Genomic DNA, 24,324 nt, shown 5'->3' with positions numbered 1-24,324 from the left:
GGACAGAGATGAAGCAATGTTTTTTCAAGGCCTCACAAGATTTCTCTATCAAAGCCAAGAGAGGCTCGAAACTTTCCAAAGCCAACCGAAGGATGCATCTGCAAGCCCTGGCGTTTCTGCAGGGCTGTTGTGCTACGGTCCCTGGTGCAGCCCGGTAAACTTCAAGTTAATAAACCTAAAAAGCCAAGCAGAAAGCAAACCTCTGCTTTTATTTTGCTTTTTAAAAAATTCCATGACAACTCTTTTCCTCCCAGCTGGCCCTTGCTAAAGCTTGCTGCTTGCAACACCTGAAGCCGAGGCATAAAAAATGACTTGGCAGCATCTCTCTAACATTCCCCTGGCACTCTTTGGAGAGAGAGGGTGTTAACCTTGGTGTCCTGGCCGTGCGCCAGGGTAACTAATTACATTCGGCCTCTATAAATTAGCCCTGTGATGGCAGCCGGGGAGCTGCAGCGTCATTTCCTCCCGGCTCCGTGCACGATGCCCGAGACATTCCACCCCGGCAGCGGCTGCATCTCGGTGCGCGGGGTGGCGTGGAGGACGGGCACGGGGAGCAACGTGGACTTGCTCATGCAAATGCTCCGTTAAATTGTCCTGGGGCTACGGGTGCTGTACGACAGGTCTGGTTCTCCATGCTTCTGCTGCCACGTACTGTACGACAGGTCTGGTTCTCCATGCTTCTGCTCCCACGTTTGGAAAAGGGAGAGCAGAGGGGGCAGAGCCGAGTCGGCTCGGGCTCCCTACCCCAACAGGGTGACCTGATAAATTGCCACCAGTCAGCTGAACCTCGGTAACGGCCTCTCAGCTCGCAGCTAAAATTAGCTGAAATGGCATGAAGAGAATTGCTGAAACCTCCACGAAAGTGATTTAAGCCGAAGCACGTGACCTTGCATTTGTCACGGGCCGAAGCACGCGCAGGCTGCGAGCACAGCGCAGGTGATGCGCGGTAGCGTGTTAAGCCGCGTAGGCTTGGGCTGCAAGTATCTCGGTAGTTGGATCGCGTGTTCTACCTGGTCCGGCCGTTCCCCAGCACTGACTCGGGTTAACCCCTTCTGCTGGGACCCAGCGTAAAGGGTCTTCACCTGGTGTCTGGTTATGGCTGGAACGGACCTCGCAGTGCAGGAAGGGTTAGTTTAAGATTAGGTACAATGGGCTGGCCAACTGTGCTGTATTTCCCGGTGCAGATGCCAAGCTAACCCTGCCGAATCGAGTCTGAGGTGAGACGGAGTATGTCTGCGTGGAGGAGATAGATGATAAAGCGAAGAGGGTTGGGAGGTCTAAGCAGGAGGAGGCATGGTGGCATGTTCCAGACTGTCCCTTTCAAAGGTTGGCTGCTTGGTCTTTAATTTCCGAGACAGGGGACTAAGGGGTGTGGGATGACTGTGCCTTCCCTTCGGAGAATCCAGCGGCCCCGGCCCGCGTGCCCTTCCCAGGCTGGCAGCGCAGGCTGCGGCTCCCGGCGTTGCCCGCGGTGGAGCGGTTCCACCTTTGCATGGCTGTTCTGTGTGTGGGAAAGGATTTCAAGAAACAATTGACCAAATGAAACCTCCGTAATGCTTCTAAATACTCAAACACATTAGACATGCCTGCCCAGCTCAGAGATAAATTAGAGCTATTATCACTAGAGCCCAGACAAACAAACGGAGGGCTCTCTCCAAACAAGCCATTCACTCAAGAGACTGGATTTACAAGGGTCAGGGAAGCAGCGTGAGCCGCAGACACCTGCGTTCTTCTGAAACCTCTTCACATTGGTCATACTGACCGGTGCAGAAGGAGGGGAGAGAGCACAGCTCTGCCCTTGGGGATCCAGGGAGTCGCTTCCACGCGGGGACTGCGGCGCTGTGACCTACTAGCTGGAATTTTGCTCTCCGTGTCCGCATTCGAAGCTGGAAATCTGATCCGTTTTGCTTTTCTCCCACATGATGGTTTAGGAAATCGAGGTGCTGGAGCGCATCAGGGATGCCAAGGCCGCTTTGCTTTGCTCTTGGATTTTTTTTGTTTCTGCTTCCAAGGAGGGATGGGGAGCCGAGTTGGTGGTAAGGTGGCGTTGAGAGAGAGGTCAGTTCAAATCAGTGTCTTGGGCATCAGGGAAACTGCCTGAAAGGGTAAACAGAAGCCAGAGCGTGTATTTTGGGCTTGGTTTTGTGTGGCAGCTAAAGGGAGGAAGGAGCAGATGCAGAGACTAAAAGGAGTAAAGGGGAAAAAAAAAAAAAAAGAAAAAAAAAAAAGAGATCATTATTCTGCTTCCCTGGCTGCGTTGGGCAGTCAGCGCTTCGGTGCAGGGAGCGCGGCGGCACAGCTTGCCACGGTGGCCAGGAGCCACGCTGAGCGTGACGGAGGCTAGGACTTGGAGCCTGGCTCAAGCGGGGTGTCTGGAAAAGGGCCACGGTCAGCGCAGGGTTTGGCTGGGGGGAGAGGGGGGGTCTGCAGCACCGCGACCCTCGCCCGCTCGCCTGGCAGCTCAGGCCAGCATCACCCGCAGGGGCTGTGACGGAGGGCATTTTTCTCCTCTGAGAGATGCTCTTGAACCCAAAAACTTGATCCTGAACCAGAGCGTCGCTTTTTGGAAGACATCCAATCTCCGTGCACGACCTCTGACTGATGAATTTGTCATTTCCCCTGGTAACCGGACCTGGTGATTAACAACCCTCCCTGTTCAAAATTGTCTTTTATTTCCTATTCAAGGTTCCCTCAGTCAGTGTTGTCAACTCTCACTATTTATTTTGGGTTTTGCTGCTTACTGTGCCTTTTACCTGTGAGCCTAACGAACATGCCAATCTCAGCTATTTTCACTCGGTGGGTATCTGGGATCGAGTCACGACGAAGATTTTCTTTGACTGCTGAGCAGACAGAGCCCTTTCAGTCTTTTGCAGGGTTGAGCACAGGCAAAGCAGAAGCTGTGCTCGCCGCTGCCTTGAGCATCTCCCAGCGCGTGGAATTTTATTTAAAGTCCCAGCCTCTGGATTCGAACCATTACAAGGACCTTCCGCTTTATTTTTGTAGAGACCTGAAAACGTGACCCAAAAGACAAACACGAATAATCATCATTTGGGGATTTTTTAATTCTGTTTTTTTTAATGCATGAAGAGTTTTGTGATGTTTTGGTTCATTGTGAGCAGGAGGGGTGGTAAAGACTACTTGGCGATTGGCTTGGTGACTAATTAGCAAAGCTGCAAACTAACCGGGGTGACACCATGGGGCTCGGGGGGGCTCTCCTTGCACACGTGTGCAGTTCCTGCAGGCAGGGTAGTCGTCGATCTGAAATTCCCACAGCCCTTCCACCTGCACAGTCCCAGAGCAGGTTTAGTCGATGAGGGGGCCCCGTCTGGCCTCCACACCTCTGAATTTCAAGTCTTCATCATCTGCAGCTTCTTCCGCATTACTGGCCGGGCTGAAGGGCACAAGTGGCCTCGCCGTCGGCGTCACGCACGTGGAGAGACACGGAGTTTATTTTCCGGTTTCCTTCGAGCGTCAGAGGTCCGTTGCGTTGTGTCGACCTCCCTCCGCTGAGCTAATGTGCTTCGGTCATCCCACGGCTTGGGCTGTGTTTGTCGCCCTCCCCACGTCTCCCGGGACAGAGCGCTGCAGCGGCCACCTCTGCACGGCCGTAGGGGTCAGGGACGGTGGTGGCAGCATGCTCGGGGAAAGCTGGCAGGTCCTCCGAAAGGGGCAGGTATAAACCAGGAGTGTTTCAAACTGAAACAGCAAGACGCCTTGTTTAAAAATGTTGAAATTACATGTTTCCGCCTTCTTCATTCCTCTCTCTGTGTTTCTTCCCAGGAAATAAACCTATTTGTGAAGTTGGATCCAGAGCAAGAGCAGCTTTGGTGGCTGGTTTGCTGTTGATTTAAAACTTCAGCGAGCCCTGCTAATTGCAGCCTGCTCCTCTTAAGTTTCTCCAGCCTTTGCAGTGAAGCTCGACCTCGTTCGCCCTTTCCAGGCTTCAAGGTTTGGGTGCTGTTACCTGGCATTTCTGCTTCTAAACGGACTCCAGAGGCTGGGAGTTTGGGACCACGCTTCTAACCACTGTGGATATTGTGCATATGTCTTATCCCTTCCATAAAAGAATCAAGCTGGTGGTCAGGCCCTGAAATGCTTGTGTATTTATTAAAAAAAACACATAAAAAGCTGCAGCAAATAGGGGTTGATGCCTCAGAAGCTGGGAGAAAAAGAGGGAAGGATGTGTGTGTACACGTGGTGAAAGGATATACCAGTCGGTAGCATATCCCTGTGGTTATTGTGTTTGCTTCTCGGTTATCGTATGAGGCCTAAATGAGAGTGTCAATAAAATAATCTATGATGGGCATGTAAGACAGCGGTGACTTGTGTTTTATGAAATGATCTGAGGAGCAGAGGAGAGGTAGGTTGTGTCCATCTGGCACACCCTGAGATGACCCGTGCAGAGCCTGCTTTGCCCCCAGTTCTGAGAGAGATGCTCAAAGATGCCCAGCTCCGCTCCCACCCCGGTACCCGGGAGCTAAGGCTCAGGAGAGAGACTGGGGGGGGGGGGCTCAGCTCCTTGGAAAATTATCTTACTTATGTGATGGTAGGGAAGACATTTGTGTTTAGATGTCAGCAAATTAATGAATTAGAAGACAAAGATTCAAATGAATGTTCTTTACTTTCTGGAAAGCACACACAGCCTTGGCTTTCAGTCACTGCAGAAGCAATTGAGGGGTTTTCCTAGCAGAAATGAGAGTTCCAGCTAGTGAAACCCAGTAAGAAAGAGCCCATGCCTCAGGCAGGAGGCAGGCAGACAGTGCAAGGGAAGCAGCACCAGCAGCGACTGGTGTTTCAGCACGTTTACGGGAGCAAAAGAGCAGAGCTGGGACTGGGGGGGGCCAGCCCTGGGAACCCCAGACCCTCCGACTGCCCTGCTTCATCCCACAGCAACGCTCTCGGTGGTGACCAAGACACATCTGTTCGTGTGTTGCCCCTGGAGTCGCTGGCTGAAAAGCACTTTGTGAGGCAACAGAAACACAATGTGCTATTATTTTTTAGGCTATAGTCTTTCGCACATTTTTCTCTGCAAAACGGGTGTACCCTCCCTCTTTTTTTTGTGTTTAGCTGTTTGTGCTTTGCTATTCCCTGCCCATCCAGCATCTAGCAAAATGAGATGCCGGTCTTGTCTTGGGAGGTAAAATCGTGCAAATTACCCTCATCTGGAACCCCTATGGGTTTGAACCTGAGCGCTGCGCTTCTGCTGTAGCTCTGTGTCCAAACCAGTGGAGCTAACGACCTGAAACCGCGGGGAAGTTTGGACACAGGCTGCAACTCCATCTCCTGGTAATGCACTTCTCGGTGGATTAGGAGAAGCTTCCCTGGCAAACTGGGAAGGAGTCCAAGCCGGGGAGCTGGTGTGATAGGAACTGACAGGGCTGGAAATTTGATTTCTGACTCTTTGTGCATGTATTTCTCGTGAAAGAAGAAGAGGGAGCCAGGAGTACTTTGAATCCTGCAATCATTAAAACCAATTCCACTTTTCCTGCCCCTGCCCACCTCCTGATATGTGTGTGAAACAATCTTTACAGCTACACAGCCATCAGATGGTATCGACCCAGCGGTGGAAATTGCTATTGACTGCTGCTGGTGCTGCTCTCTGCACTTCCGTGGCTTTTAAAGCGACACTCTTCAGGTGATTTCACTTTGCACTTGATACAGCCTGGGAAGCCTCAGATGTGGGATTTGTGTGTGCGTGTGTGTGCAACAAACACCGTAGCTCGCTCCTCTTGTTCGAGCAAGTGGGAAGAGTTGCTCGCTCCAGAAACGCTTGCCTAATGGCAAGATTCAGAAATCTGATTTTTTTTTTTTTTCCTTTAGTCCCTCACGAAGGGATTCTTGTGTCCCACCACAGGTTTTTCCTGCTGCGGTTCTACCACCAAGCCAAGACCATTCTTCTACCCTTATGAAGGATCCATCCGTTCCTACATCAGCTGAGGACTAGATACATTGATTTCTTGTTTTAAGGGGCACCTCTGATTACACATTATGAATTCTCTCTCATCTGCTCTGGCTTCCAGAGAAAACACCTAGGAAATAATAATATTTGCCTTTTAACGCAAGTGGTTTGTGCAGCCTAAAGAACCCTTTTCATCATGAAGCATGAGAACAAGGCTCCAGACTGTAAAAATGCATATTTTGTTTCCTCTGAGGCAACTTGATTGACGGTATTTGGTTATTCCAGCGCTTGGGGTTGGAGCTAAGTGGTGGTGAGGGGAGATGATAAAAAAACAACCCTGTGTGAAGGCTGGGGTTAGAGTCTGATCCCAGCTCCACAGAGTAAATCTAATGCAATGCCATTCTCATGCCACTGTGGTATCGCTTGGGCTTCTGGTGTAGAGAAAGACCTGTGACTGAATGGAGTCAGCCTAACCATGTCTACACACCTTTAAAATGACGTCAAAATGCAGGTATGTCTTCACCGCTGTGAACCGAACTTTGATCCTGGTGAAGGTCTCTCCTGCTGTTGCTTGGGTCCATCCATTCACAGGTGAACAGTGCGCTGTGCAGTGAAGGTCCCTGTCCTGCCTGCGGTGAAGATCTGGCAGAGGCTCTCTTCTTCCAGAGCAGGCTGTGATGGTGGAGTCTCCCAGGAGCTGTTTTCTTCTGGGATGTTACTCCAGAGCTGACGGCAAGCACTAGCTTGGAGAACGCTACGTTTATATAGGTTATGAAAACAAGCTGAACGTGCTTTTGTAAATAATGCTTCTTGGGTCAAGGAGTAAAGCAGGATGCTACCTGCAACGGTCTGCCCTGTGCTGCAGACCTGGCCAAGCTTCCATCTCTCTTACCAGCAGAGTTGGAGGTGCTGTTATGAAAGGACTGGATGTTGCTATTTCTGATAGAGCTCTCTCCTCCAGACTCATGCCTTTCACTTCAACCACATGGCAGTGCCCAGGAGCAGCAGCTGGCCAGATGTGTCCAGGAGTGCAAGGAGTCCCCTTTCTTGTTATCTGGAACAGTGACTGCCTAAAGCTCCCAAGCCAGAGCCTTAGCTCAAATGCAGATAACCACTGCTGTTAGCTCTGAGCAATCCCTGACAGCCTTCATTTCAGGTCACAAGACTGGCAAGCTCCTGAGGTTTCAGGAGATGTGCCTATCGTTTCCCCACGCTCCAGCCCAAGCCCTGGGAACTGCTCTCCCTGGTTTACATTGAGCCTTGGGGTTCATGTGGGGAGTCTGACCCTTCTCAGCCTGGCTCTGTCACAGCCGAATGGGAGGAAGAAGTGGGAATAGAAAGGGCACGTCTTGGCGGGATGGTTTGCGTTCCCAGCTCCCAGTATTGAGCAGGCTGGGAAGGGAGATGGGGTTGACTGGGAGTCACTGGGCACATTGGCTGCGGTGGGCAGAGCTGAGGGCTTTGCAGTAGAGGCAGCACGAGGCCTGGCCTTAACGGTGGTTTAACATCCCAAATGCAGCCCTGCGTGCTTGGGGCAGTTCTCTGAGGAGAAGGTACAGGGCACCTTTGGGTGAGCACATGTCTCTCTGCTGCTTTTGCATCTGCTGCCCGCCCCTGGGCTGGCCACAGGTCACGCATTTCAGTCGGGAGCGGGGGGTGACGACTATAAAACACCCACATTCCCTTCCCTGCAAAACCAAACGGCTGTGGCTTCCCTCGCCTCTCCCCTCTGCTCATGGTGGTCTGCATCTCCCAGGACACAGCTCCCATTTCTGTGCCCCCACCCCATCCCCATCCGGCTGCTGCGAGCCCGATGCTGCCTGTTCCGTGGGGACCTGGGATGACTCTTCTGCTCCTCTTTGGACTCTGCCAGTGTCTTTCTCTCTGTCCTAATTCTTGTATTGCTCCAGAAATAGACTATCCAACTGGGGAAAGAACAATTAGCTGGAGGAAGGGGCTGAGCAGCCTGGAACACGGGAGGAGTTTCGGCTCTTTTGTTTGAGGCCAGGGCAACGTGAACCGAGTGGGGTCTTCCCAGCCTGGGCCCTGAAATTCAGGCTCCTGTGCAACACCTACGTGGGGCTTCTAAAATTTGATAGCCGGGTCTTTACCGTGAGTAAATTGGTACTGCTTCAAATGAGGTGTATTGATTTACATCCTTTGGGGACCCTCCCCAACGTTAGAGTTGTCAAAAGCTTTTTGAGGCTTACATGTCCTTTTGTCTTCCCCATTTTCACGACCACGGCGCTCTCATCCTTTTTCCAGCCCTCTGGCAAATATCTTCTGGCCCTCTCCCAAAGAGCCTCATCCCTTGGACACCTTGACTTTTTCACTCATTAAATGGAGGGTGCTAAATAGACCAGTGTGGGAGGCTGCGGGCTCGTTCCAGAGCAGTGTCTAAGACCTCCGTCTCCTTTGGCTCAACAGGACCTCCTCCCAAAGCCACAATCCCACTGAACTTGACTTTCCATTCTCAGGGCCGTGGTTTTCCCTCCCGCGTAGGTGGTGAGCTGCCGGGGTCAGCGGGCCACCCATTGAACTTGAGCATTATGTGGCTCTGAGCTCACCGCAAAATGTGAACAGTTTTTGCTCTGCAGGCTTTGCTCTCGTTCAGTGCTAGTGACAACCTGTCCTTTCTGGCTGCCCCCCCCCCCCGGAAAACAGTGCCTAGGGTGGGCAACCTGCTCCCCCAGCCCAGCTTCCAGCTCCTCACACGTCCCACAGTAACCAGGTGCCACTGGAGTGTAGATGTGCCCTTATCAAACAAGCAGCCTTTGATAGTTTATCTTTCTTCTAGGCTTAACCTGCCTAAGTCTTTTTGGGGTAAGATACGATATGCAACTTGACAGCAATTCTAGGTGAGATTTTTTTTTTTTTCCTCCTGGGAAAGCGTGGTAAGAAATTAAGCTTTGCAGGTAAAAGGAAAATACAGTCCTCGGTGAACTTGCGTCTGGGGGCAGGAGAGCTGCTGCTGTGATTTGTGGTTATTCTCTCTGCAGCACTGCCTACTTACTCGCAAGTGAGAGGCACCTGGTTTTGACACCTCTTTGTGACCCAGGAGCCACAGGGAAGCGGTGGTGACTTGTGTTCTGGAAAGACAAGGTCATCGACAAGGGTGGTGTGAGCATCTTTGGTTTGTCTGACTGTAAGAGAATCCAAATATTTTCAATTCATAGGAGTTGAAGTGGACATCCTAGTTTTAGGTTGCTGGCTGTTTGAAACGTGGTGCTTCCCAAGGTGGTGTGTGATACAGGCGTATTACTGGGAAAGCTGTTGATAAGAGCAATAGTGAAAATGGATGTCTGGTGGTGAAGCCTATCTGTCTGTCCTACAACCTTCAGCGCCTGCCAGGGGACGTGTTTCCTGGGCTGTGAAGAACCAATATGGGACAGAATTGTATATCAGTGATTATATCGATCACTGTCTCAGACCCGTTCAGACAAGGACACCGGCACCTTTTGGAGAGGAAGTGTTGCTCCTGCTCTGGGAGTCCGGGGAGGGTGTTGAATGCGTGGGAGTGATGGTGTGCGAGGGGAAGTGACTCTCTTTTAGGGAATGCTGGGCCCACGCTCGAACCAATTAGTAGAATGGAGCTGAACAGAGTACAGGAGGGACCAGACTGATAATAAGCAAAGTGCTCAAATATGGGAAGTTGGGGAAGAAGCCAAATGAAAATGAAATGAAAGGCTAAGGTCCAACTTCAGCAGTTGCGTAGAAAGGATGGGACAGCTGATAATAGGAAAGCCTGCAGGAACACTGGGTCAAAACCCCTGCGAGAGAGACGGGAGCAATCTGTGAACAAGCCAAGGGCGGGGAGGGGGGGATTTTATTGAAAAGCGAGTCAGCAAACTGGAGCTGTTGGCTTGCTTACCGCCGTAGAGACGTAAGTCTCTCACTGTGACCTCTTTGCTCACTGCTTTGTGGTGATGGGCAGCTTGAGAGGTGCGTGGGATGGTAGGGCTGTAGCTCAGAGAGCAGTGAGGGTCTTCTTGGCAGACCTTTGCACGGGGGGACACTGCCCACCGACTTTACTGCTGAGGAGGGGCAGAGGGTGTTTGCTCTGTCCCTTGATTCACGGCTGGTGAGAATTGTTGTTGGGGATAGCCTCAAATCCCTCTTTTATGAAGGTGAAATCAGAATCCTGTAGCCGAGCCTCTTCCTTCGCAGCCTTTCTCAGCCTTGGAAATCTGTGGAAAGCTCAAGAGAGGAAAACCAACTTCTGCCTGCAGATGAACTTCATAAAGACCACTTGAAGGTGGATGACGTGGTGGAAAACATCCCAAACCCATGAGTCTGCATCAGAGACACAAAGAAAGTCATTCTAGATACCTATAGTTCACATGAGGCAGCAGGGATTTATTTCACAGACACTGTGAGTGATCGAGGTAGAAGTTACATGATCACCTTTGGGTGATAACCTCGGTTCTTGCAAGTGGGTCACAGAGATAAGGCCCTTCTTCTTGTCCCTCCATTTCCCCGTCTGTAAAAGAAGGCTAGGGATATACCTTCTTGGTAAATCATCTGAAAATACTGCTGGTGGTGACGAGGAGGTCACATTTGGAGGCCTGACTTGTGAGATCTTATGGAGAAGCTGTAGAATACGGTCATGTGTTTGTCCCTCTAATGTGGCTTTCTCTTTTTAAAAGTACTGTGAAGAATGTGAGATGCATGAGATAAAAGTGAATTTGACGGCTATTTTGTATCCTGTGAGGAACATCAGTATTGGCTGAAAGAGGGGAAAAGACTTTTTTTTTGTTGAATCAGGAATGGACCTGCTTTTATTGCAGGACTCCATGATTGCTTTTGTTGGGATTTCCTCTGATAGCTTTTACCTGACTTGTTTTCAAAATCCTTGGGTTTTGGGTTGGGTTGTTTGGGGTTTTTTTTTTCAGTCTTCAAAAACTGCATTTCCTAGCTGAAATTCAAGTTTGGGGTCTGGAAAAATGTCCAAAATGATTTTGCAGATGGCTTGCTGTGATGTAGAAGTCCCAGAAATAGGACATTCTGTAAGGGAAGTCACCTGTTTATTTCCAGGAGGGCAGAGAATTTATTTCAAACAATGCCATTTTCTTTTCAATTACAGACGTTTTTGTGGGGAAAAAAAATTGCAACAGTCTCTAAGAAAGAGCACGTGATCACAATTAAAGGATGTGTTGTGCTGTATCAGAAGGTAGCACTTAAACCGGGGAAAGACTGAATATTGACTATAACTCATTGTAATTATACCATCTATTTCAAACATGTAAATATGTTTGGTAGCACTTACATGTTTATGTCAGCTATTGGGAAAAGCCGTTTTCCTTTTTGGTGAACTTCTGATGGTAAGAATTTTGTTACTTGCATTTGAATAAGCAACAAACAACAAGTTTAGATGCAACAAATTTTTGCGCGGACGGAAGTTGATCTCCTCTCCTGCGGTTGTAGTATTTTACTCGAGTTCGGGTTGTTTGTAAGAATTTTGTGAATAGGAAATATTAATAAGCAATGCATTTAATTAAAAGACATGCATTTCTTACTAGATTACAACATGACCATGGTAAAGTCGGTGTGATGCAGGGGATTGAGCGTGAGGCTGGGAATGGGATGTGTGGGAATCCATTTCTGGCTCTCCCACTGCCTGCCCAGTTCTTCCCACCTCCTTTAACTGGGATCAGCGGTGTTGAGCTCCTTTTGAAAGGGCTTTGAGATCTACACACTGAGATCGCTCCAGAAGAGCCAGGTTCTTTGCTCAAGTCTAACGCACAAACCCTGCAAGACCTTGAACGCTGATTTAACCTGGCACCGCCAGTGAAGCCGTGTCTCCGCTAAAATTGATGAGAAAACTCCCTTCGCTTCTGGGGACCGGGATCCTTCGCCAGGGGAAATCATTCTGAGCCTATTTCCCTTCCCTTTGACATTTTCTGTCTTATCAAAAGCCAAAGGAGTAAGGAAGAAGGTTAATGACTAAGTTGACAAATAAACAATCAGTTCAAAGCAGCAACGCAACATTTCCGGGAAAGTTTAAGAATCTCCTCTGAAAACCGGTTAGGAATGTAAACTCTGCTGCGCTTCAACCCAAGAGCGACTATCCGTATGGAGCTCGCTGCCTTATGGGGGATGCGGCTGGCTGGGAAATAGGAAAGGCTTGGGTTTTTCCATGGAATACGTTAGAATAAAATTGCAGAAGTGGGAGGAAAATTAATTTGGTCACGGTGAAGGGAGAAGGGTATTGCCACAGAGGTGTCTCGGGTAAAGCCCCTCCGACGGTGTCGGGGACGATCTGTACGCTGTCTGACTCTGGGGTGTCAGGTTTTGGACAGCAAAGCAGAAGTGTCCATGGCTGTCCTCACCAAAAAGAAAACATTTAAGGAATCGGAGGCCGGGAGACCGCTTTTTATCCCGTTGCGACGTGAGCGTTGAGCGACGATGATGGGGAGACGCTTCCCTCACGCTCAGAGAAAGAGAGCGGTGTTTGGCCTTCGTTTCCAGGGCTCCACTTTGCCACGGTAATGGTGCATTAACAAGAGCTTGATTTTCATTTAATAAATAATAGGAATTATGCTCCGCTGGAGCCAAGATTTTAAACAAGAGGCTCCCGTAAACATTTTGTTCAGGAATCTGTGATAAACCAAAGATAGCGTTAGACGTACTCGGAGGGAGTGGGGACGCCAGACTTGGAATCTGTCCATCTGCTTCACCATTGAAACAAAACCACTTTATAACAACCACAGAGGAGAGGAAGCGATGCAGCTTGGCACATACACTTACGCTATGTGTGGTGGAAATGTTTATTCTTTAGTTCAGAAAGATTTAGTGGGTGTAGAGATAATAGAGCATAGCGCTCGCTTGTGTCTTGGGGAAGGAGGGGTGATGGTGTTTGGGTTTTAAGGGAGTCCAGTGTCGGCTCCCGCGGGGAATATTTTCGGTAATGCCTATTGCAGTCTCATGCACTTGGAAGGCAGGAGGAGACGGAGGAATGAAATGTGCTTTTCAGGAGAGGTGTTGTAAAGGCCCCAGGATTAGTTATCTCTGACAGGAAGGATTTTACAGACTCCAGCAGACGGCAGAGGCAGAGCCCTGGCCACGTCTGTGTTGGCCCAATGGCTCCTCCAAGGCCCCGTGCTGGGATGCGGCTCGGCTCGCTCTGCCGCTCTCCCTGTGGGATGCCGTGGGGCTGCCTGGGGCTCACCGACCCCACGTGTGCCTCGTACCCTTCCCGTGCCGGCTCCCCGAAGGGTCTTCTGGTTCTCGTGTCTACCTGACGTGCCGAGGCATCGTGTCGTGGCTTGGGAAACGAGGGAAGGACGTGCAATCATGGGATCAGGAGGTCACCGCATCCCGTGGTCCTCGATGTCCATGTGTGTGTCCCTCCCAGCCACCGCTCCCCTTTTCGGCTGCGCATGCTCAGCTCTGCTGCGCTGCCTTGGAGCCGCTCAAACTCAAACCCGAAAGACCCTGGGCTGAGCCCTGGGGATGGGAGAGCCCCTGCCAGCGTCGGAGACAGCGTATGTCTAGACTCGGTGTGTGAGCAGGCGAGCGAAGGGATGACTAAGTGTCTGGAAGGTTGGACCTTTGGAGAGGAGTCCCTTGGCTCCTTGTTTCTTGGATAAAGTTCCACTTCCTGTGAAGCCATGGAGATAAAGGATATTTTTTCTCCCTTTTTTTTTTTTGCTTTTCAAAAAAGTAAAAAATATATAGATATGTCTTGGGCGAGAAAGCAGAAACCTTTGAAAAATTTTGGCAAATCAAGGAACACAAAGAATGTGTTGAGTGAAACATTTCATAGCGACAAAAATCAAAACATCTCACTTCGCCTTCAACCACTTTAAAATATTTTAATGGTTCGAAAGGAAATTTCAAAATGAAAAGTCATGTTTTGCTTAAAACACTGGAAAGTGTTTCATTAAAAAGGAAGAGTGGAAGCAAAACAACTGCCATTTTTTTTTTTTCCCCCCTCTTCGCGATCAGCCTGAAGGCTCTTTCCCCAACCTGTGCTGAGGTCCGGAACCGGGGGCTGGGTCCGTCTTCCCTTGCGCTACAAGAAGCCTGGAGCTGGCAACCCTCGGATCTGAGAACAGGGACAACCTGATGAAATCATCTCCCACACAAGAAATCCTTGTTATCACCATAACTACCTTTTATTTATTCTTTTTTTAAATACAAATTTGCAGGCAAGCCCGGTCTTGGGACCATCCCTGCTCACCAGTCAAAGTCTTTTTTGGCCACAGGACAGTCTCAGATCCCAGGAATGTAGAACGGGGCTGGGAAGCGCTTCCCTCCGGAGCACCGGGACACGCAGGTGTGAAATGGCTGTCTTGGTGGCCCTGGGACCTCTGCTAGCTTCCCCTGCCCCGTTCGGGCAGGCGTGGGGCCACCGGGCGTGGGATGCAGCACTGCCGGCCTGCGCCGTGTGCTTGGGAAGGCCCCGCTCGTGGGGCCGCGAAGGAGGGAAATGGCACCGTGAGGAGATGCCAGCGGCTGAGGTGAGAGGGAAGGAGCTCCGCAGGGGAACAGCGGAGCGGGGGGCCCCGCTCCCACCCGGAGCACGGGGCCGATGCGGGGACGGCGTGAGGAGGCAGAGCAGGCTGGCCGGCGGGGGGGGGGGGGGGCGAGGAGGCGCGGAGACTGCCGGGGGCGGGGGGAACGGGGGGCTGAGGGGCACAGCTCTGCGGGGAGCTGGGAGGCGGGCCAGGGCCCGGGCCCGAGCTGGGGCCGGGGCAGACGCTCAGAGCGGCGCACGGCGGCGGGTGAAGGCGGCTGAGGGTGCCCCGCAAGCCGAGCCCCTGCCAGGCCGCCGCGCTGCCGCTGCCCCTTCCCCTTCCCCCGGCGGCCGAGGCCGCTTTAAGGCGCGGGCGGGGCGCGGCCCCCGGCCCACCTCTGAACCCGGAGATTGACGGGCGGCCGCGGAGGAGGCGGGGCGGCCCGCGGGGGCCGGCCTTCCCGCCTCAGCCGCCAATGGGGCCGGGGGGGGCGGGGAGGCGCCGCTGCCCCTTCCTCCCCCCGCCCCCCGGGCTCCTCCGTGCCAGTTTGAGGAGTCCGGAGCCGAACAAAAGCAGGCGGCGAGGGCCGGGAGCGGTGCGCGCAGGCCCGGCGGAGGGGGGGGGGCCCCGCTGCTCGGCCGCGGAGCGGTGCGGGCCGCCAGCCAGCTCCGAGCCCGGCCAGAGGGTGGGGGAAAGTTTGGAGCCCTCCCCCGGAGCGCGGGGGCTCCGCCGCGCTCCGGCCCCGGCAGCCCCGGCGCTGCCATCGCGGGCGGCCGCCCCGCTCCGCCCTGCCGCGGCCGTTGCTGCTGCTGCCGCCGCCGCCGCCTCCCCGGGCGCAGCCCCTGCCCCGCCGGCCCGCCCGCTGCCTCCCCGGGCGCGGGGCTGAGCTGCCCTGCTTTTGGAGTCGCCGCCGTTTCCCCTCCCTTCCCCGGAACCCCCCCCCTCCCTCCCTCCCTCCTCCTCCTCCTCCTCCTCCTCCTTCCCTCCCTCCCTCCTCCCTCCTCCTCCAGCAGCCAAAGGGATTTTTTTCCCTCTTTCTTTTCTCTCTCTCTTTTTTTTTTTTTACATTTTTTTCCTTCCTCCTCCTCCTCTTCCTCTCCGCCGCGGAGCCGGGCGCCAGCGTGAAGGATAAATAAAAACCGAAGAGGAAGAGGCTGGGGAGGAGGAGGAGGAGGAGGAGAGGGGGGAGGAAAGAAGAAGAAGAAAGCGAGCAAGAAAAGAAAGCGAGGAGCCAGGCGGCCAGCCCAGCCGCGCCGCTCCCGGCAGCCAGGGCAGGAGGAGGCGGCGGCGGCGGAGCGGGGGCCGGGGGCCGGCGATGGATGACCAGCCGCGGCTGATGCACACGCACAGCGGGGTGGGGATGCCGGGGCACCCGGGCCTGTCCCAGCACATGCAGGATGGACCAGGCGGGGCGGAGGGGGAGGCAGGCAGGAAGCAGGACATCGGAGACATCTTACAGCAGATCATGACCATCACGGACCAGAGTTTGGACGAAGCGCAGGCCAGGTGAGAGCGGCGGCCCGGCCCCGGCCGGCAGGGAGGGAGCGGGGGGCAGGTGCCGGGGAAGTTTCCCCCGCGGCCCGGGCCGGCCTTTGTTGTCCGGCGGGGGCAGCGCGCCCGGCCGCGGGGCGCATGGTGCGGGGACGGGGGGTTCCTGCTGCCGAGAGATTCGGGACATGGCGGGGAGGGGGAAAGGGGACGGGTTAATTTCTTTCCCGTTCTTTCCCACCCCCCCCGCCCCCCCTTCCCCAAGTTGGTGGCGGTTTCGGGGGGTCGCAGCGCCCGTAGCCCCCCCCCCCCTTTCCATCCCGCCTCCCCCCCGGCCCCTTCCCGTCCGGAGGTCCCGGGCTCGGCCGGGCGGGCGGCCTGGCTCTTCCCCGGCCTTTTTGGGGTGCGGGTTAATTCCCGAGGAGAGGGTTGTTGGAGCGTCGGGGGGCTCTGCTTTGGGCTCCTCCGAGAGAGGCACAAAGTGCTGCTCCGGGTTTGGGTTTTTTTTTTTAAGGGGCGTTAATTATGTTCTTTTTTAGGGCCCTGTACTGGTGTTATTTTTAAGGCCGTGGTTTTGTGCTTGGAGGATGCACATAGAAGCTTTTTCCTTTTTTATTTTTTTTTCTTAATTGCAGAGGTATTTAAAAGAGAAGGAAAAAAAAAAAGGCTGTAAAAGCCGGTAACCAAATTGCCCCCGGCTTCAAGGAGCGCAACCTAATAGACACCTTCAAAGGCGCTAGCAAAAGTTGAGGGGGGGGGGGGGATAATCCCTGAATTGAAGGCACAGTTGAAGGAATAATAGGGAAAAAAAAGTTGCCCCGAATTGCCTGGGGTACCCTTGAAATTTCTTGTGGGCTGCAGGGCTGCTAGGTGTGGTGGCCTTGCCCTGGCGTTCATGCCCCGAGCTGGAGCAGATTGCTAGAATACATTGTTCCTGGAAAAACACACCGCGCAGCCCCAAAACTCGCTTAGTAAGAACTTCCCGAAGGATAAAAGTACCCCCTCCACACCTCAGCTTACATTCTCCCCACCTTCCCAGCTTGCATAAAGCTCCCGCTTACCGCAAAGGCTTGCTGCTGGGCTGATCTTATTAATTTTCCTATGTTCTTGCAGGGGCAGAGTAGCTATTAGGAGAAGGAAATCATGCACTTTCTCCCCGGCCAGACCTGGGGCAGTGAGGGGATCTTCCTTCGGAAAGTTGCAGGAATTGTGTTTGTTCCTGCCTGGGTAATTTAGTGTAGTTAATCAAATCAATAAAACCAAAGCAGAACAGACCTAGGAGAAGGCTTTGTGGGTTTGTCTTGCTGGACTGTTTCAGCTGCTTCCTCACAGTACTTTTTCTTTATTATTATTTTTAATTCTGAGCTGCCAAACACACTGTATTTATCGGTGATGTTTGGCTTTACATTTCCTCCATCCATCCTACTATTGCACGGTTGTTTTTCTGCCTCTTTTCTTTCTTTTTTTTTTTTTAAATGAAGTTTTGGGAAGATGCAAAGTGCCAGTATTATTTCTAAGAGGGCCCCTACAGCATATGTACGTGATTTGTGTATGCTCAAATGTCTGCACCCATCTGGGAGTGCTGATAAGGGGACTCTGTGGTTCTGCAAGGGTATATACCTTTGAGAGACTTCATCAGATATATAAATCTTTTTAACATGTTGTGGGTGGTGGGGTAAGTAGTGTGAATGTTTGCCAGATGTTCACATTGTCTTTGCGTGTAATTTCGGTTGGTAAACAGAAATCCCGTAACCGGTGCCTGATAGCAACAGCCCTTTATACAACTAAACCCTTGGCTAAATGATCATATGGTTTAAGAGAAAATACAAAATCATACTGTTTCTTTGCCTCAGCAGCTGCGTGGTGAGTTTTAAAACCAGCCGATTAAAACCATCCGCCCCCCCCCGCCCCCCAACTCTCTCCCTTCCTCAAAATCCACAGGAGAACGGTCAGCTCTGAAATAACAGCAGCCAAAAAGAAAGGCATTGAATAGCACGCCCTCCTTCCCAGAAGCAGCCAGCTGTGTTATTTAAATATGTTTACCGTCCCAATTGTAAAGAATTAAATTTTAACACCTGCAAATGAGCTGGATGTAAGTAGCATGGAGGCAGAGGAATGGGTTTCTCTCTCTCCGTACGTGTGCGCGTGTGTCTCCAAATTGGGCGCTGAAATTCCCCGAACTGACAGCTCTAAGCAGAGGATGTTTCCAGTGCTGGGGCAAGGGGGGCTTTATTTCTCCTCCACCTTGCAGGACGAGCCTAATAAAGCCGATGGCTGGGTTTAATATCAGAGGTGGGGGACGGAGAGAGCCCGGCGCTCTCTCTGTATTGAATAAGACAGTTGAACCGAACTTGGCTCCCAAAAGCTGCTGGCTTCAGCTCGGTGTATCGCCTGGCTCGCACCGGCGCTGGGAGCCGCTCGGCGGCAAAGGCGATTTTCAAACCGTTCCTAAATTGGCGTAATTCATCTCCCCTGCCTCGGGTAGGTGGCTGTTTGCAGCCCCGGCGCTCAAGTCCTAGAGGGGATGGCAGCGGGGCCGAGGGGGCTCGAACGTGTCCCCCCCCCACCTCCGGCACGCAGACGCCAGCCGGCGTGAATTTGGAAAGTTGTTCCTCGTGGTGACATCCTAACTTCACCCTCCCCTCTCTCCTTTTCTCTCCAGGAAACATGCTTTAAACTGCCACAGGATGAAGCCAGCCCTCTTTAATGTCTTGTGTGAAATCAAAGAAAAAACAGGTAGGAAATCAGTGCTGTTGCTTCTGTATTATTTTTCTTTTTGCTTTTTGAGGGTTTTATTCCACTATGTTTGTGCCTCTTCCTCCCCATGTAGCAGTATTTAAGTGGGGAGAAATAACTCGCTGTTATTTAATGCTTCTGGCAGTGGACTTGCATGATGTGGTTTGTGTCTGGAAGGGAAAATATCGTGGTTTAATTTCTATTGTATAGCCTCTTTTTATTTATTGCTTTTTCTGGGGAGAAGAAAAAATCAAAACCCTTGTGATTTCTCTCTTGCTCTAGTTTCTTCTTTAAGACATGGCACTGTTTAAAAAAAAAAAATCTGAATACAGAGTAGGGGACAAAACCCAACACAATGAAATTGTGCAGTTTTACTACTATTACTATTCAAGTAAATATAAAGGTTTCTTTTTTTTTTTTTTAAAAGAAAGGGTTAAAATGCTCTTGTCTGCCAATCATCCAGACTAGCTCACGTAAGAGCAAGTTGTCAGTTGCCTTTAGTGAAAGCAATATATTAGATTGTTAGTTACTTTAGGGTACTGTTGTTTTATGGCATAGGGTGTTCTCAGGCTTCTAAAGAAGCTAATGGCATGAGAGCGTTGGTTCTGCCGTTTCCCACTTTCCAGACCTCCTACCATGTACTAACACACTTATAACACATCCCAGGGGGGCATTTAAATTTTAAAAGCAACAATTAAAAAATAGCAGTCATCAATCAAGGGTGATCTTAAACAACAGATGCTCAGGGAAGGACATTTAGCAACATGCACCACTTATTTATTTATTTGTTGGAATCCCTTCTTTTCTATTTTTTTAATAAAAAATGGGGGCAAAGTTGGACATTTGGCATGGGAGGGGGGGGTGTTTCATCTCTGCTGTTGGCTTTCTGAGCCGACCGGCGGCGATCGGCGGGCTTTTTCGTGCCGATCCAGCTGCCTTGTTTTAGCACGCTGCAAAGTACTTGACTTCTCCCCCCCCTCCCTTTTTACAACAAGGACTGTAACAGTCAATAATTCATATCTAAACCATATAAGCAAGGGCATGACATGAATGAAAGTGACAATAAATATGATTGCACACCCAGTTGATATACATTGATAGTTACACATAAAAGGGGAACAGCTTTTGGAAACCTGAATCTGGGTCTTATTTTTTTTTTTTTCTTTCTTAAATATATATATAACCTCCTAGCGTGAGCAGCTGATTGAAAATACAATTACTTGACTCTTGCAATATATATAAAATGACTAAGGGGGCCCTTTGTTAAAGGTTGTTTGTGCAGCGTGTAGCCCAGACAAAGCACCTACCGATGGCATTCGGCTCTCTGAAGTCCTCACGGCTGCGTGGCCGGGTCTGACCTTCCCGAGGAGTCCTTCCTTACGGAATTCCCATAACATCAAGCAGTGGGTTCGGTACGGGAACCTCCGTAGAATTCATATGATGTAACGTGAGGGAGTCTGCCTAGAGATAAATTTTATGGGTGGTTTTATAGTCTTTCCCTGTGTGCCACCCCAAAAAAAGGAGCCACCAAGTTCCTCTCCTTCCTCTCTCTTTCTGTGTCTGTTTTGTGTGAGTAATGAAAATGTTTGTCTCTTCTCCATGTGTATTTGATGCTGTTGTCCGTACGGGGGTACTTTTTTTTGGCAGGGTAACCGATTAATCCCCGCTTGGCTCTGCTATCAGTGCAGCCCCAAAGTTAGGGGAGGGGGAATCTGCTCGGACCAAACCTGGTGGGGAATCCAGGGGACCTCGGGGATGCCGAGGGATCCTGGCGAGCTGGGGAGGGATGAGGAGCCACAAATACCCATAGTGGGTGGGATAATTCCTGTCTGCTAAGGAAAAATCGAGAGGGGTGGTATAGGGTGAAGCATGCTGCTGGAAATAAAGGATATTCAGGTGTCAACTGGGGCTGTCTGACTTTTTTTTTTTTTTAAATTTTATTTGTTGCTCTTGTGCCTGGTTTACTTGGCTACGGGGCCGCTGTACAGAGGGCTCCGAAGAGGTTGAATTGAGATGGCTTTTGGAATGTTGTTTATCTACCCTCGGATAGATTTACAGTGAATTATTTTTACTTTGCAAATTGAAAGACCTCCTCCCCTCTCCCCCATCTGCATCCCCAAAAGCCGCACATTGTAAAGAAGCAAATGGCCAGATGGTTTTGTTTTATTTATTATTATTTTTTTTTTAAATTATTGCTTTGTGGGCCCGATGCTAGGAGGAAGTTAGCCGTGTTTTTTCTGGGGCTGAGGGTACCGCCTGCTTCTGTTTGCTTACTCCTTCCTTGTGGGCAGCGGCGTGAAAGTTGAGCCAACTTCTCTCTTCCCGCTTTCCAGTTTGCTTCCCAGATTTTTGCATGTGTCGCCTTTGAAATCCTGGTGATTGTTTGTGGTCACTGGTGGGTGTTTGAAAGTGCGTGCGTACATCTTCCCCCCGGCGTTATGATGTGCAGAAATGTGCGTTCGGTTACCCCACTGCCTGATTTAAGTGACTCCAGAGCCTTACGGAGACTTTACCACCGTCTCTCGCAACGTTATGGCTAATATTTCATAGTGTTAACGTTGTCTTGAGCAAACCCAAAGTGTCCATAAAGTTCTTAGAAAAAGAGGTCGTCTGTATTGGCCGAAGAGTTCCCTTTTGCACTCCGGCTCTTCAGTTATTTTAAAGCATTTATAAACACTTTTAAAAATAAAAACAGTATTAGCTCGGTGGGTTGTCTTTTGTCTGCAACCTGGAGATTGCTGCTTTTGGGGTGATGCCTGGTTAAAAGTAACAGAAGTTGAGAGGTTTGATCCGAGCGGGAGCATGACAGCGGGGGGGGGGGGGGGGGGGGGGGGAAATTAAATTGCTGCTTAAATATACGTATAAGTTGTCGGCGTTCATTTAGTGTGTTTTCACTTGCTGTTGGTCGCTTTGTTGCAAGGGAAGGGGCAGGACTGCCTTCAAATGGCTGGCTGGCATTTTGGAATAATAATTATGGAAATGGGAGGCATTGTTGTCCTAAATACAATTGATTCATCCGTCAATAGGGATTGAAATCGGAAATTGCATTGTTGATTTATAAAAAGTTTGAAGGCAGGGGTAGGGGCTCTGTCTTCGTGGCCTTCCCCCCCCCTTGTTCCCCCCCCCCCCTTGGTATGTATTTTTTTTTTTAAGCTGTTCTCTGCATGAGCAGAATAGCTAAGCAGAAGAATCAGGCAAGGCGTACGCAGACGTGGGGTCCTTGGATGGCAAACTGGAAAATATCTGCTGTCAAAATGCAGCAGCATCTATTTCAGCTGTGAGCCTTTCCCAACTCCCATCTTGTTCGGCGGGGAGCGGCTGAGCGCAGGATATATGACCATTTAATCTGATTCCTCCTCCTTAAGAGCTTTTCCCATCGTTTCACTTTCTCCGCTCTTTTGGGGGAGGTGAGGGCATCGGGCAAATTCTACTTCTTAAAAAGACCCTGACTTTGTATTTGAAATCTCCTGATTTTTATTTTCTTACACACACACCCCCCCCCCTTGTCCTTCTGTGTTGAAGGAATTCAGGTTTAAAAGAATAATGTACGTACCACCAACGGGGGGAATTTAAGAAGGGGAATATTTATAGACAGCACTGATTAGCCGTGCAATTGTTGTTGAATAATGGGTTTGTTTTTTTTTTAATTTTAGAACATAATAGCTATATAAGGTGCCTCTTAGCTACCTTTCCCTGTGCATTATCTTCACCAAACTTAACTCAAATCAGGTCTTTGGAGGAGGTAGGATTTTTTTCCCCTTCTTTTCTTCCTTAACACCCCTTTGTTCTCTCCAGCTCTGTGTTCAATTAACACCCCCATCGCAGAACTGTAGTCTTTTTTTTTTTAATGTCTGTTACTGTATTTCACTTCTGACACCTCTCTTATTATTCTTGCCTGCTATTTCTCTTTAATATAGCAATTACAATATGGGGTTTCTTTCTTTCTTCCTCCCTCCCTTCTCTTCCCCCCCCCCCCCCCCCCCAACTAAAGCCCCACCATGAGCGGCACGGGGAGAAGAGGGGCAGCCGCGGTGCGTGCAGCGCCGGTGGTTTTGGGGTGCAGGGCAGAGCTGTAAGCAGGGTACGCTGGCAAGTCCAAGGCGCCTCGGATGAAGTTTTTCGCAGGGTAGGATGAGCAGCTTGCTTTCCTGCCCCCCCGCCCCAGCCCTTCTCTAGGGTTTCAAACCCTGCCCTCCTTCTTATCCTGCGTTTCCAGGAGGTTTCCCAAGGCGCAGGGGAGAGTTAAACACCCCGATTTGAATTTCAATGCAATTCTTGCACCTAAGGCTTCATTCTGCTTCTGCAGAAGCTCATAATGAAAGTGCTCGTGCCCCAGCCCCAGAGGATCGGGGGTCTCCGCTCTGCTCTCGGCAGGTCCAGCCCTCTCCCTCCTGCCCTTCAAAGGGGAGGAAACATTTGCTTTGATATTTGTTATTATTATTGGGGTTTTTTTCTCCAGTTGAAAGGCTTTGAAGGCTGAAGTGATGCTTTTCTCTCCCATCCGGGCAGGCTCCCCACAGGGGCAGGGTCTGCTGTGTCCCTGGTGTGGCTGCCTTGGGGGGGAAGCGAAACATTTTGGGAGAGCAGGGCATCCAGCCAGCACTGCCTGAGGAAGCCTCTTTGCAGCTCACAATTAAATTGCTTCCAGAAACCTGATTGTCTTCAAGGGAAAGGAGGGAAGGGAACGTGCAAGGCGCTGGAAGATGAGGATGGTTTGGGAGGGAAGGCAGATTCTGCAAGATCTTGGCTTGGTGGAAGGTTGTATTACCGCAAGAGGAGCGACCATCTCCAGGGACTGACTGGGAGGGGATGGAAACCAGTCACCTTGATGGGAAGGGTCCCCGTAGGTCCTGGTGGCTGGAAGGACCAGGGTCTTTGGGGTTGGACCTGTGTTACTGCAGCAAGTCCTTTTTCTGGGCTTTTGTCCCCCAGCGTGGCGTTGCCCATCAGGGATCTGCCAGGGATGGATAGCTTTGGAGGAGCGTGCTTGCAGGGAGATTTCTCTTTTTCCATTTTCATTTTACATTTTCTTCCTCTCCCCTGGTAGCATGTGGTTGGAGCTCTTTGAACGGAGCAGGCTTAATTAGTTTAATCAAAATTGGCCTTCTGCAATCCTCCAGGGGAGGAGGTGGGAAGCACAGGGGCTGCCAGCGGGCTCTTCCTCCCACCTCCTCCCCCTCGGTCCTGATGGTGAAGCGGAGAAACCAGGCCCGGTCCGGGTCTGGCACGACGTTACTGCTCCTGAGAGGCTCCCCACAATTTGAGGAGTACAGGAGCAAACCTGTTCTGTTTAGTTTCAAGGCTTGTTTTTTGTGGGTGCTTAATGTCGAGTAAACTTTGCTGTGATTGCAGCGGACCAGGAGGATGCTCTTGGAGGGTCTGCTGGGTCCCATTGCTCCCTGCCCCATCTGTTTGCTCCTGGGGGATGGATGAAATCCCATGTTCCCAAGTCTTCCGGCCTTTGCTTGCACCAGCCTCCCCTGGCAGCAGATTTTGGGTAGCGGTGGCCATTGGGTGCGTGTGTCCGGGGAAGGAGGGGGTGCCGTGCCGGCAGCCCGCTCTTTGGATGCTGCCTGCTGACAGCACTGGGCGCGGCGCGGAGGAGAAGGAGTCTTCGTGCTCAATTAACACGTGCTGGAAAAATATCTGTGTTAACCTGGGGTGTGCTTCAGTAACAGCTAACTAGAGCATCCTCTTAACGTGAACGTGTTGGGGGGTCTTCCCTGCTGCCATGGGGGGGTC

At 51.1% G+C, this 24,324-nt stretch overlaps 2 protein-coding genes across 3 annotated transcripts in view; one reads left to right on the top strand and one right to left on the bottom strand.

The window, feature by feature from the left end:
- The window catches only part of KLHL20 (kelch like family member 20), a 494,534-nt gene that overhangs the window by 299,238 nt on the left and 170,972 nt on the right, over positions 1-24,324 (bottom strand). The gene's annotated exons all lie outside the window — the stretch shown is intronic.
- The window catches only part of PBX1 (PBX homeobox 1), a 133,211-nt gene continuing 123,774 nt past the window's right edge, over positions 14,888-24,324 (top strand). Inside the window, exons 1-2 of one of the 2 annotated variants that reach the window (XM_075760334.1) lie at positions 14,888-15,864; positions 18,509-18,582. In XM_075760334.1, coding sequence (XP_075616449.1) covers positions 15,674-15,864; positions 18,509-18,582 — 265 coding nt within the window. In that variant the 5' untranslated portion in view covers positions 14,888-15,673. The remainder of the gene's footprint in view (positions 15,865-18,508; positions 18,583-24,324) is intronic. The other variant, XM_075760336.1, reaches the window with a different exon arrangement.

The sequence above is a fragment of the Balearica regulorum genome, chromosome 8 (genome assembly GCF_011004875.1).
Source record: "Balearica regulorum gibbericeps isolate bBalReg1 chromosome 8, bBalReg1.pri, whole genome shotgun sequence".
NCBI classification, from domain to species: Eukaryota; Metazoa; Chordata; class Aves; order Gruiformes; family Gruidae; genus Balearica; species Balearica regulorum.
The sequence above is the reverse complement of the archived record's forward strand: the minus strand, read 5'-3'. Positions and strand labels throughout refer to the sequence as shown.